Source organism: Neomonachus schauinslandi, chromosome 6, assembly GCF_002201575.2.
Source record: "Neomonachus schauinslandi chromosome 6, ASM220157v2, whole genome shotgun sequence".
NCBI lineage: Eukaryota > Metazoa > Chordata > Mammalia > Carnivora > Phocidae > Neomonachus > Neomonachus schauinslandi.
This window is the reverse complement of record NC_058408.1, coordinates 104924263-104935250: the sequence shown is the minus strand read 5'-3', so window position 1 is coordinate 104935250 and position 10988 is coordinate 104924263. Positions and strand designations below refer to the sequence as shown.

At 41.3% G+C, this 10988-nt stretch overlaps 1 protein-coding gene across 16 annotated transcripts in view; it reads left to right on the top strand.

Annotated features, from left to right (window-relative positions):
• KCNMA1 (potassium calcium-activated channel subfamily M alpha 1) overlaps positions 1-10988 on the top strand; it is a 728164-nt gene that overhangs the window by 558744 nt on the left and 158432 nt on the right. For all 16 annotated transcript variants that reach the window (XM_021699676.1, XM_021699672.1, XM_021699675.1 and 13 more), the window contains one exon: positions 10210-10319. In XM_021699676.1, the coding sequence (XP_021555351.1) occupies positions 10210-10319 (110 nt within the window). The remainder of the gene's footprint in view (positions 1-10209; positions 10320-10988) is intronic.

Here is a 10988-nt window from a genome sequence, read left to right as displayed (position 1 = left end):
ACCATGATCACCATCATCACCATCACTGTCACCATCATCACCATCATGATCATCACTGTCACCATCATCACCATCACAATCACCTTCATCACCATCATCACCATCACATTCACCATCTCAACACATCACCATCATCATCACTCATTACTTAAAGTGATAGCTGACATTTATAGAACTCTACAAGGTACACACTCAGTAAATGCCATCTTTCAGTATGATTAAACCACAAGAGCACTTGACACATTTGCCAGACACTATGTTAAGCACTTTACATGCATCACTTCATTTCAACTGTCTTCCTAGGAGGTAGGTGCTACTGTTGCTCTCGTTGTGCAGGTGAGAGGATTGAGGCTTGGAGAGGTTGTACAGCTTAGCTCAGGCACTAGGGAGGCTAAGATTTGAACCCAGAGCCTGCATGTGCTTTGGTACTTTCTACATTGCTACGCTACTGAGGATCTTGGCACCCCCCGCCCAAAGGAAGCTGCTAAGCCCAGCTAAATACCTCAGCAATTTATCAGCTGCCCACTTTCAATCTCTGAACCAAATGTCTTTTTGATGGGGCCAAAAATCCACTCTAGGAAGCCACAGAGGGGAATTTCCGAAGTCATTTCTAACTTCCTGTGAAAATATTCTGTAGCTGGCAAGAGATTTTCCAGATAACAATGAATACACAATAAAGCGGGTGCCTCTGCCTTGGATACCTGGCTCACAAATAACCCATTTGGCTTCCCAATCACCCTGATACCTAAAACTAGCAGAATTTATGCTTGTGCCTGGAATGGTTCTGTTCAGCCAGAAAGCAAAAGTTTATGGCCAAACCCTTTGCCCTGAAATGAAATCTAGTCTCTTTGGCTCAACTTTATTAGGCCGTATTGTACAGAGATAGGAGACATAAGTATCCAGAATCTGCTGTCACTAAAACAGGACTGAGTTGGCAAGCGTTTTCGTCCTCACACTCAACACTGTGTCCTAAAATGGGGATGTTGAATAGAAAATAGGGATACAAATCAGGGCCATTTTTTGAAACTTTGTTTTTAATTGAATTAAATATAGCCATCTCATTGTTCTGTCTTTACAAAGCCTGCACTGAAATGGAGACTAAATTATCATTGGGGTCACTGAATCAATGGAGAGAGACTAAGTAGATGAATCTGGACCCTGAAATATTGTTTAGACTAATTACTACAACAACCCAAACACTTAGATACTCAGTGCTTAATTATGTTTAAGCTTTCTCTGTAACTGGCTCCAGTATTAAGTGATACTCATGGAAAGCACTCTTTTTCATCTTTAAATCCTTTGGACTGTGATTGATTCTCCTTAATCTCTGGTCCTCAAAGGAGAATACTTGTTTTCTGTTCTTCACTGTCTTTGGGAATAGCTGTTTGCTACTCAAAGTGTGGTTCATGTTTGGGCAGCATCTTTGTTGTTTGGGATCCTGTTGGAAATGCAGAATCTTAGCCCCCATCCAGGACTAGGATATCGAAACCACATTTCACTACGACCCTTGCATGATTTATATGCACCTCAGAGTTTGGGAAGCACTGGACTCAGAGCCTCAGAAGACTTTTCTTTTCTTTTCTTTTTTTTTTTTTAAAGATTTTATTTATTTATTTGAGACAGAGAGAATGAGATACAGAGAGCATGAGAGGGAGGAGGGTCAGAGGGAGAAGCAGACTCCCTGCCGAGCAGGGAGCCCGATGCGGGACTCGATCCCGGGACTCCAGGATCATGACCTGAGCCTAAGGCAGCCGCTTAACCAACTGAGCCACCCAGGCGCCCCAGAAGACTTTTCTTAAGTAAACCTCCGAAGTGCCCACTGGTGAGAAATTATCCTGAGTGACAGAAGGAATGAATGCAGTGAGATTCTCACCAAACTATCTAAAATACTGAAAATCCTACAAAGGCAGAGGCAATGTTCTGGTTCCTGTGATGAATTGAATGCTTTTCTTTTCTAACTCCCTTCCTATTCATTAATAAATAAATAAATAAATAAATAGCCAGCCAGCCAGCCAGCCAACCCACAGTTGTTTTTGCCTCAATTTTAGAATTTGTGAGTAATGGAATTGCCAGATATAGCCTTTGCTGGGCTCAGTCTGTGTCCTGTTGAATTGTTGTTTGACTCTACACTGGAAGCCAAGAAAATGAAGGCAAGGAGAAGACAGAAGGCTAAGTCCCATGGGGAAGACAGTGGAGTCATGAGACAAGGGTGAAAAGGAGGGTGCCTTCCTCAGGGATGGCAGTGGGATTCGTAGCTTGTAGGAGGAAGGACTTCAGTTGGATTGGCAGTACACCAGCTCGTGAGAAGTCCTTCTTTCAAATTCAAGCCTCCAAGTTATTGGATTTAGAATTTAGAAAACCAGAAGTCACTGGTTAAGTAGCCCAAGATGTTCTGTGATGACAAAATTTTCCAGAAAAATATCGCTCCTAGTAAGAAATTTTCTGGGAAGTTGAAAAATGACCCAATTCTACCTGCTCCCTATTAGAACCTAAGAATACAGGATTTTTCAGCATTTGGAGGCAGGAGCTGGTTCATTTCTTGGTGCGGCATTAAATGCTGTGAAATTATCAGTGCTTACTTGTGATTAGATGCCCAGGAAAATGGCTTGTTTCTCTGTGTCTCTTTCTCTAGTTTTCTCTTGCTTAGTTCAGTGCAACAAATATTAATTAAACACCTCTTATATAGGCACCTTAGAAGGTACTTTGTTGCTTTTTCTGGAAGATACAAAGTTGAGTGCATAAGGGAAGGGCTCATGTTCCAAATTCCACTTGGCTGTAGCTCTGGTGGAATGTCAGAGGACTCCAATACTCTGATGGTAACTAATGATAGTTAACACATGCCCAGTGCTTACTGTGGGCCAGGTAGTGTTCTAATCATTCTATATTGATCACCTCAGTTCGCCCTCCCAACCCCCCTAGAGGTGGGCTCAGTTAGTATTCCCAATAAGGCAAGGAAGAGCACATCAAGCTGGGGAAATGAGGGAAAAGCCTCACCAGTGAGGGGGCATCTGATGTGAACTCTATCGAAAGAATTAGATTTGACAACTGAAAAATAGAGAGTTATTATAGAGATACGTATTTCTGACAGAAGGATCAAGGGAAACAAAGTGACGGGAAATCATAGGGAAAGTTCTTAGATTAGCATTGCCTAGCTCCGTGAGCTGCTCCTTGAAATAAAGGATTGTGTGACTAAATACCATGTCCCCACCCCACCCCCCCAGAGATTTACAACTCCTATTAACATGTTAAGATTCTAGCCATTGCACTAAAAAAATGCCTGGTTTGGCTTTGTTAAATCCAGTCCTTCTCAAATTTATTTCATCTATTCAAATACTATTGAGCTACTGCTGCGTACCATGCACTGTTCCAGGCACTGGAACATTGAGGCATTTTCTGCCCTCAAAATAACCTACATTTTCATGGGGGACCCTCTCTCCACTCTGTGTGTTTGAGATATAACACCTATTAGTAAGTTCTGATGAGCTTACCTGGGAAATCTTAGTTGAGAATACTTCTACTTTGCTGAAGCTTGGGGGAAATTGTGGGAAGTTAGGTTTTTAAGATAGAGAGAGGCCAGCACATCTGTTAGTGCAGTCTGTGGATGGGTGCTGTGAACTCTTGGCTGGCTACTCTTCCACAAGGAAGAAAGTACAGAAAATGAGAGTGAGTTCTTGGGAACTTTTAGAGCAATTTGATAGATTAATTTTATATTGGTGGAATCTAATGAGAAAAATTTTGGACTTGTACTTTGCATGCCTTGTCTTTTTTTTTTTCTTTTTTTAGAATTTGTTTTTGTTAGGTTCTGTAGAAGTTTGAGTCTGCAAAACAGTGGATATTAGAAATAAAAACAAAACCCCGGTCTCCTACCTCAAATGGATTGAGAAGCTCCATCCTGGATAATCCTGCATGCTGGGGGCTGAATCATCCTCCAGAATTGCTCAGCAGGCGTCTGCTTGAGAACATTTACTTCCTGCTTGCTCTACCCAGATTAGAATTCTTGTAGTGATATTTTAAGAACCTTATTATTTGAAGCACAAATGAGGTTCTTAACCATTAGCAAGATAGCAAAACCAAAGTCCTATTTGGACAGAGAGTGAACAGGCCAACCTTTAACAGGGTCTGATATCTCTTAAGCATAAATACGTTTTCTACACTAGAGAGAAAAATAGGGAGAGAGTAGAGAAGCCTTCTACATATTGAAAGAAAATACCAATTTCCAGCCACATAAGCAATACTTTCTTAAATCATTTCTAAATAATTATGCTTTTAAAAAGTTCTCATGTTACTCTTTACACTAACCCTTTAGTTTTGGTCCTTCTGGCACTCTTAGTGTCTTCAGAATAATCTGGGCTGGGGGTAACACAGTGGGGGAAATGCCATATATTCTTACACTTTTGCATGTGGCGTGGTCTGTTAATCTCTCTCAGGATACCTCATGTGGGCTAATTTTTTTTTCTCATAATGCCTGATGGAAGGAATCTTTTTTGATAGTCTGCAGCCCACTAGTCTGGGACTAAGAGATTTGGCTCACGTCCACCCAAATTAATCTTTGGAGTTGTTTATTTATTCATTCAGTGCTGAAGCAACCAGTTATCTGGCATTCCATCAAATCCCAAATAATTTGTTTTAATTGACATTGGACTGAAGCCTTTGGATGAGTATGAAATCCTTTCGTCCTGTTCTCACATTCTGGAGAATGCAATCTGAAATAGGCCATAATTGGGGAATGCCAGATCGTTATGGAGTCCTTGAAATCCAATGCTCCTCTCAGAAGGGCAGCCGACCTGACTCCACGTCCAAGAAGTACAGCATTGAAGTGCAATTTGGCACAGAGAAGAAATACATTCTGAAAAGGTGGAAATCACCATTCGTTCCTCATCTCCTCTGCTTCTCTTCTTTGGTTTCAACTTTATCACCAGTTTCCTCCACCCCCAGAAAGCTGTGCAGCGAGGCATTCTCTGTTCTGGTGCCTATGAGGACCTAAGCTAGCAAGACGCGAGCGTTTTGTTTTTTAATTCTATGAGTTGATTTTAGGATTGCCATTATACTGAAGAATGTTGAGAAAGGGAGGGTGAAAGAGATAGCCATGTGCCCATTGATAAAAACTGGGACAAGTGTGTTAAGATTGGAACATAGAGGAAATGAGGACAGAGAGAATCCAGAAAGCCCAATGATAAAGCCTCCTTAACACTCAATTGTCCTTAGCATTGTTCTTTCCCACAAGAAATGATTAGATGCAACATTAAATCAGATTTTTCTCAGTGACAGAGCATGCTCTTGAGGAATGGGGATAAATGACCCCACACATTTTAATGACCACCATACACTCATCAGCCTAGAAACCATAAATGCTGATCCCATGTTTATTATTGTAGTCAAGGGCTTGACACTTCCTGTGGGCGTTTTCTTTTTCTTTTTTTTTTGTAGGAATAAATATATTTTTATGGGATCTAAGGCACATCAGTTTATGTCACTGCACTCTGTTTTAGACTGTCACATCATAAAGGACAGTGACAATGTATTATGTAGTTTATATGTACAAATGTTCATTCAGATGTGGCTGGTTCTTATTAAAGCAGTTTTATGATTTAAAATTGTCCATCCTTTAGAGGAAAAATACTAACTCAGAATTTGGGTAGATTAAAAAAATAGTAATGCAATAAATACCTGCTAATACACTAGGGCTCCTACTACCAACGCTGGGCCGTGTTAGTGTGCATGTTATGACTCACCTCTTCTTCTTTTTTTTTAAGATTTATTTATTCATTTGAGAGAGAAAGAGAGCCCGTGCATGCATGCAAGAGCGGGGTAGGGGGTGGGGTGGGGGAGGAGGAGAGCCAGGGGAGAGGGAGAGAGAGAATCTCAAGCGGACTTCCCACTGAGCGCAGAGCACATCGTGGGGCTTGATTTCAAGAATCATGAGATCATAATCTGAGCCAAAATGAAGAGTCTGATGCTCATCCGACTGCACCACCCAGGCGGCCCAATGACTTAACCTCTTCTTATTGCAGCTATTAACATAATGGTCATTGGTTGTTATAATTTCCTTTTAGTTCATTATTTTTGATGTGCATAATATAAATACATTTAGATTAAAACAGTGTACTTGTTTTCAATTAAATAAGGATTGGCATATGATAATCTCTGGAATTATTTACGTGACTCCCGAGGTGGGGATAGATGTTAGCAAAATTATTTGACTGAATCACCACAGTTAATGCAGGCTCTTTTCTTTGCTGGGAACAGAAAGCACCATGGCTGTAGCATACCCCAGCCAGGATGGTTGATTTTTCACATTCACTGGGCTGTTAGCATTAGAGAAACACAGTTTCACTCTAATCAGAGAAAGCATAAAAAGTAAAAGGTGTCATTCCCGACCCACCATTAGTAACACATGCAAAATCTAGGATCAAGAAGGTGTTATTTCCTTTGGAGCCAAGGCTCATGTTTCCAGTTGGAAGGTACCCTTTGATGGTCGAGCCGACTGCCCATGAATTGGTGTACAACCATTCACTTGGGGGGTTGGACTAGACTGGTTGAAAAATTAGATAATGGAAAGAGCATAAATAAGCCAACGAGAAGTGTAGACGAACCAGTCCAGTGGCTCAATTTCCTTTCTCACTGAAGATTCTGTGAGTATTTGATGAATAAGGAGCCACAGCATATCACCTGCTCATCTTTGCTCTTCTAAAACAGCTGGAGTTTGATGTGACAGCCAGAGGAGAGATTGCTGCCTCGGGAAATGCTTTGCCTTTGACTGATTGCTGAATGGCTGGCAAATAAATCCTGGCACCTTTCCTTAAGTCATTTTGGTCCCATTCCTTCATTTTTCTGCTGGGAAGTGTGTACATTACATTACAGTTAAAAATACCCGCACAACACAAATGTGGAGAATAGCATCTACTGTTTTTGGGAAAGAAGTTGTAAGCTGGGATGGTTCCATTTTGTAGGGTAAAAAGGATGCCGCCATGCTCTGTTAGGAGGCCCGCACTCTTAGCGCAACTCAAAATTAGTGTTACTCCTCATCGACCTCCCACAAGGTCATGGGCTCCAGGGCTCAAGATTTTTAGTCCTTGGTGAGCTTCAATTCTAGTCTTTCCCCCTTTGGTACTTATGTGCAGCAAATTCTCCCTGCCCCCCAAAATCCTAGCACCACTCCTGCCTTGTATATTTACCCTGTCATCTCTAGCAAGAGGTGACAAGGTGGGTGGTTAAGAGCCTGAATTTAACCTGTCCATGCCTCAGTTTTATCCTCTGTAAAAGGGAAATCATAAAGACAATAACTTGCCCCACCCTTTCTAGATTTCTTTGTTCACTGCCATCGTCTCTTGTGTGAAGCACAAATGTTTTCAACTCAACATACTTTACACTTACTTTTCTGTTCTTAAGAATGCATTTCAGGAGTGCCTGGGTGGTTCAGTTGATTAAGTGTCTAACTCTTAATTTCAGCTCAGGTCTTGATCTCCTGGTCCTGAGTTCAAGCCCCGTGTTGGGCTCCACATTGGGCATGGAACCTACTTAAAAAAAAAAAAGACATTTCATCACTGCTGACAAAGGAAAAAGGGATATACACTTTCATTTTTGCTTTTTCAAAGTTAAGTTAAAGAGGCCATGTTTGAGACTTAGAAGGGTAAACCCTTGGTAAGAAGTGATAGATAGTTTGAGCCTTGCCTTGGGATAAAGATGAAGCTCTGCTGTCTGAGCCTGTGGTGTACTGCTGTGTCTGTCATACGCTGGGGCTCATTCCCTGCTTCTCCTGATGTCACTGGCCTGTTCTTGTAATCGATCTGTCCCAAATTGTCATTCTTGCCCTTACAGGTTAAAAGGTCTTAGTATTAATTGTAATTACTGACTCTTCTGCTCTTACAATTATAGATATAGGTTTAATGTTTTTTAATGGTGGTAAAATGCATATAACATAAAATTTAGGATTTTAACCATTTTTAAGTTTGTGTGTATATGTATGTGTAACACCTTTATCAGAAATATCTTTTATTTGAAAATAAATGTTGAGGGATGCCTAGGTGCTCTGTCAGTTAAGCATCTGCCTTTGGCTCAGGTCATGATCCCGGGGTCCTGGGATTGAGCCCCGCATCGGGCTCTTTGCTCAGTGGGAAGCCTGCTTCTCCCTCTGCCTGCCACTCCGCTTGCTTGTGCTCTCTCTCCCTCTGAAAAATAAATAAAATATATTTTTTTGATTTTTTAAAAGATTTTATTTATTTATTTGACAGAGAGAGAGAGAAAGAGAGAGAGCGCGCACAAGTGTAGGGAGAAGCAGACTCCCCACTGAGCAAGAAGCCAGGTGTGGGACTTGATCCCAGGACCCTGGGATCATGACTTGAGCTGAAAGCAGATGCTTAACCAACTGAGCCACCCAGGCTCCCCAATAAATAAAATCTTAAAAAAAAGTTAAACTCTTAGGATTCAGGGAAATTAAAAAGTTTATGCTTAAACACATTACAGTTAATTTTTAAAATCATACAGTTTAGCAGTAGAAATGGTTGAGTGCCTTTTTTTTTAAAGACCCCACTCTGGGGAAGACCAATTTGTAGATAAACAACCCATACCCAGCAGCATTGCATAGCTAATGTCTAATGTGTGGGAGTAGGTTAGAAGCAGCTCAAACTAATGAGGTTAACCCACATACTCTAATCATCCAGACTTGCACAAAGCAGACAAATAGCACAGAAGCAGGTAGAATTCAATTTATTTCTAAATGATTCCTGCCTTCTTTGTATTCCAGAGTGTCACCAAGTAGATGGTCAGTGTTCATTTCCCACTGTTTCCAAGTCTCTTTCAACTTCCAGCATTGCATTTCCCCTAGTTAACTGACTATTGGGCCATAGGCAAGATGAGTTGTAATTCAACATAAGCACAAGACATTGTAAAAAGTCACTTCCTGTTGGCTGGGAAGCTGCCTCTCATCTCCCCCCACCAACTTACGTAGCCTCCAGTAGAGGTTAATCAATCTGCTCAGATCCCTGAGTTCCCAGAGGGGCTCAGCATTCTTGTTGTTACTCACTTTATAATTTTTAAAGATCAGTTCCAATGTAAAATCCTTCCAGAAGTGCTTAGCATGAAGAGGGTTGTTGGGAAAACCAGTTGAGCTTGATTAATTAGAAAGAAAACCCACACATTTTAATGAAATCTGGAGTAAGACCTCTCTGAAACTACATTTTACTTTTTGTGTTACTCAGGGTGTGATTGGAAAAATCATTTTTCCCCCGAAGTAGAAATATACGTATTGTTTTATGCACACACACACACTCATTGTAAAAGCCTTCAGATAACAGAAATCTATAGAGAAAAGTGTCATTCTGCCACTCAGATAACAATGGTTAGTGTTTTGGTATAAAGTTTTCTAGTTTTTTATGGCTTTACAAGCATTCAGATAATTATAGGGTATTTTTTTAGTAGGGTCAGACTATAAACACTATTTAGTAATGTGCCTTTTTATATACTTTCTATATGAACAGATACACATTTTCACCATAATTTTTATTATTTTATTTTTTTTAAAGATTTTATTTATTTATTTGACAGAGAGAGAGAGAGTGAGAAAGCACAAGTAGGGGGAGCAGCAGAGGGAGAGGCAGAAGCAGGCTCCCCGCTGAGCAAGGAGCCCAAAGTGGGGCTCGATCCCAGGACCCTGGGATCATGATCTGAGCCGAAGGCAGATGCTTAACCGAATGAGCCACCCAGGTGCTCCTCACAATAATTTTTAATTGTTTCTTTGTGTTCCATTGAAAAATGTACCTTCTGTGGTTATTTCCAATTTTTCATTAAAAGGATGTTCTTCTGCAAATGTCCTTGTATATGCGTCTGTTTCTTTGCTATGAATACTTGAAATGGAATTGTTGTGTAAAGGAACATGTACTTTAAAAATTTTTGTTAACAATTGCAAAATTGCTCTCTAGAAAAGTTGTATCGATTTACCTGCCCGCCGGTATCGTGGGTGAGTGCCCACGCCTCCACACCCTTGGAAATCATACAGGTTAGAAAAGAGTGTTGTTTTAGAGGAGATGTCCTTCCATTCTATGAGCTTAGGGTTGTGGCCAGCTTCCTGTAGATGATGTGGTTGTGTTCCTGGTTGCTGAAGATGGTCACCATCACATAACTAGGGCGTTCATTTCGTTGGCCAGATGGTATACTCTGGTTTCCCTTTTATGGTGTACTGTCATACCTTAAACCTGTGTTCTTCTCTCTTAGATTGAGGAGGACACGTGGCAGAAATACTACTTGGAAGGAGTCTCAAATGAAATGTACACAGAATATCTCTCCAGTGCCTTCGTGGGTCTGTCCTTCCCTACTGTTTGTGAGTAAGTGACCATTCGCCATGTGCTCTTTGGCCCTCAGGGATGTTTAATGTGGCCCTTGCAGGGAAGACACCTCACCTCTGCCCAGCACGGTCTGGGTACTCAACAATTACTGAGGGTATCCTGTGCCCTCCGTCCTGTGTGGTGAGCGGGAAGGTGGGTCATTATGTGGTCCCTGCCTTGGGGATTTCTGCTGGCCCTACTTTTCCCTGCAGCTCTGAGAACCTTATGCTTAGATCCATCATTTGCACTAAATTATGAACTACAGTCCTGCATGTCGTGAATTAGGCTCCTGCCCCGGAGACACAATTATGAAGGGTGGTAGGAACCCATATCTCTGATTTTACCAGGATGAAAACAAATCTTGCTAGCTCCTTGATGAAAGAAATTTTAATATTTTTCAGTCAAGTCAGATCATAGAGACATCAGAGAAGCCATTATTCAAAGTGCATTCATGATTTGCTGAGGAAATGTGGAACCAAATGTATAGAAGGAAGCCTTGAGCCAGCCCTTGGTAACTTAGCCCCAACATATATGGACAACTGGCATGTTATGACAATGAGAAGACTTAGCTTCTCCTTCTGTTGGCTCAGCAGGAGGAATTTGAGCAAGAGGGAGCCCCAGCCTGCCATGGCCCCTCTAAGTAGAGTAGGTGACCATCTAAGGGATATG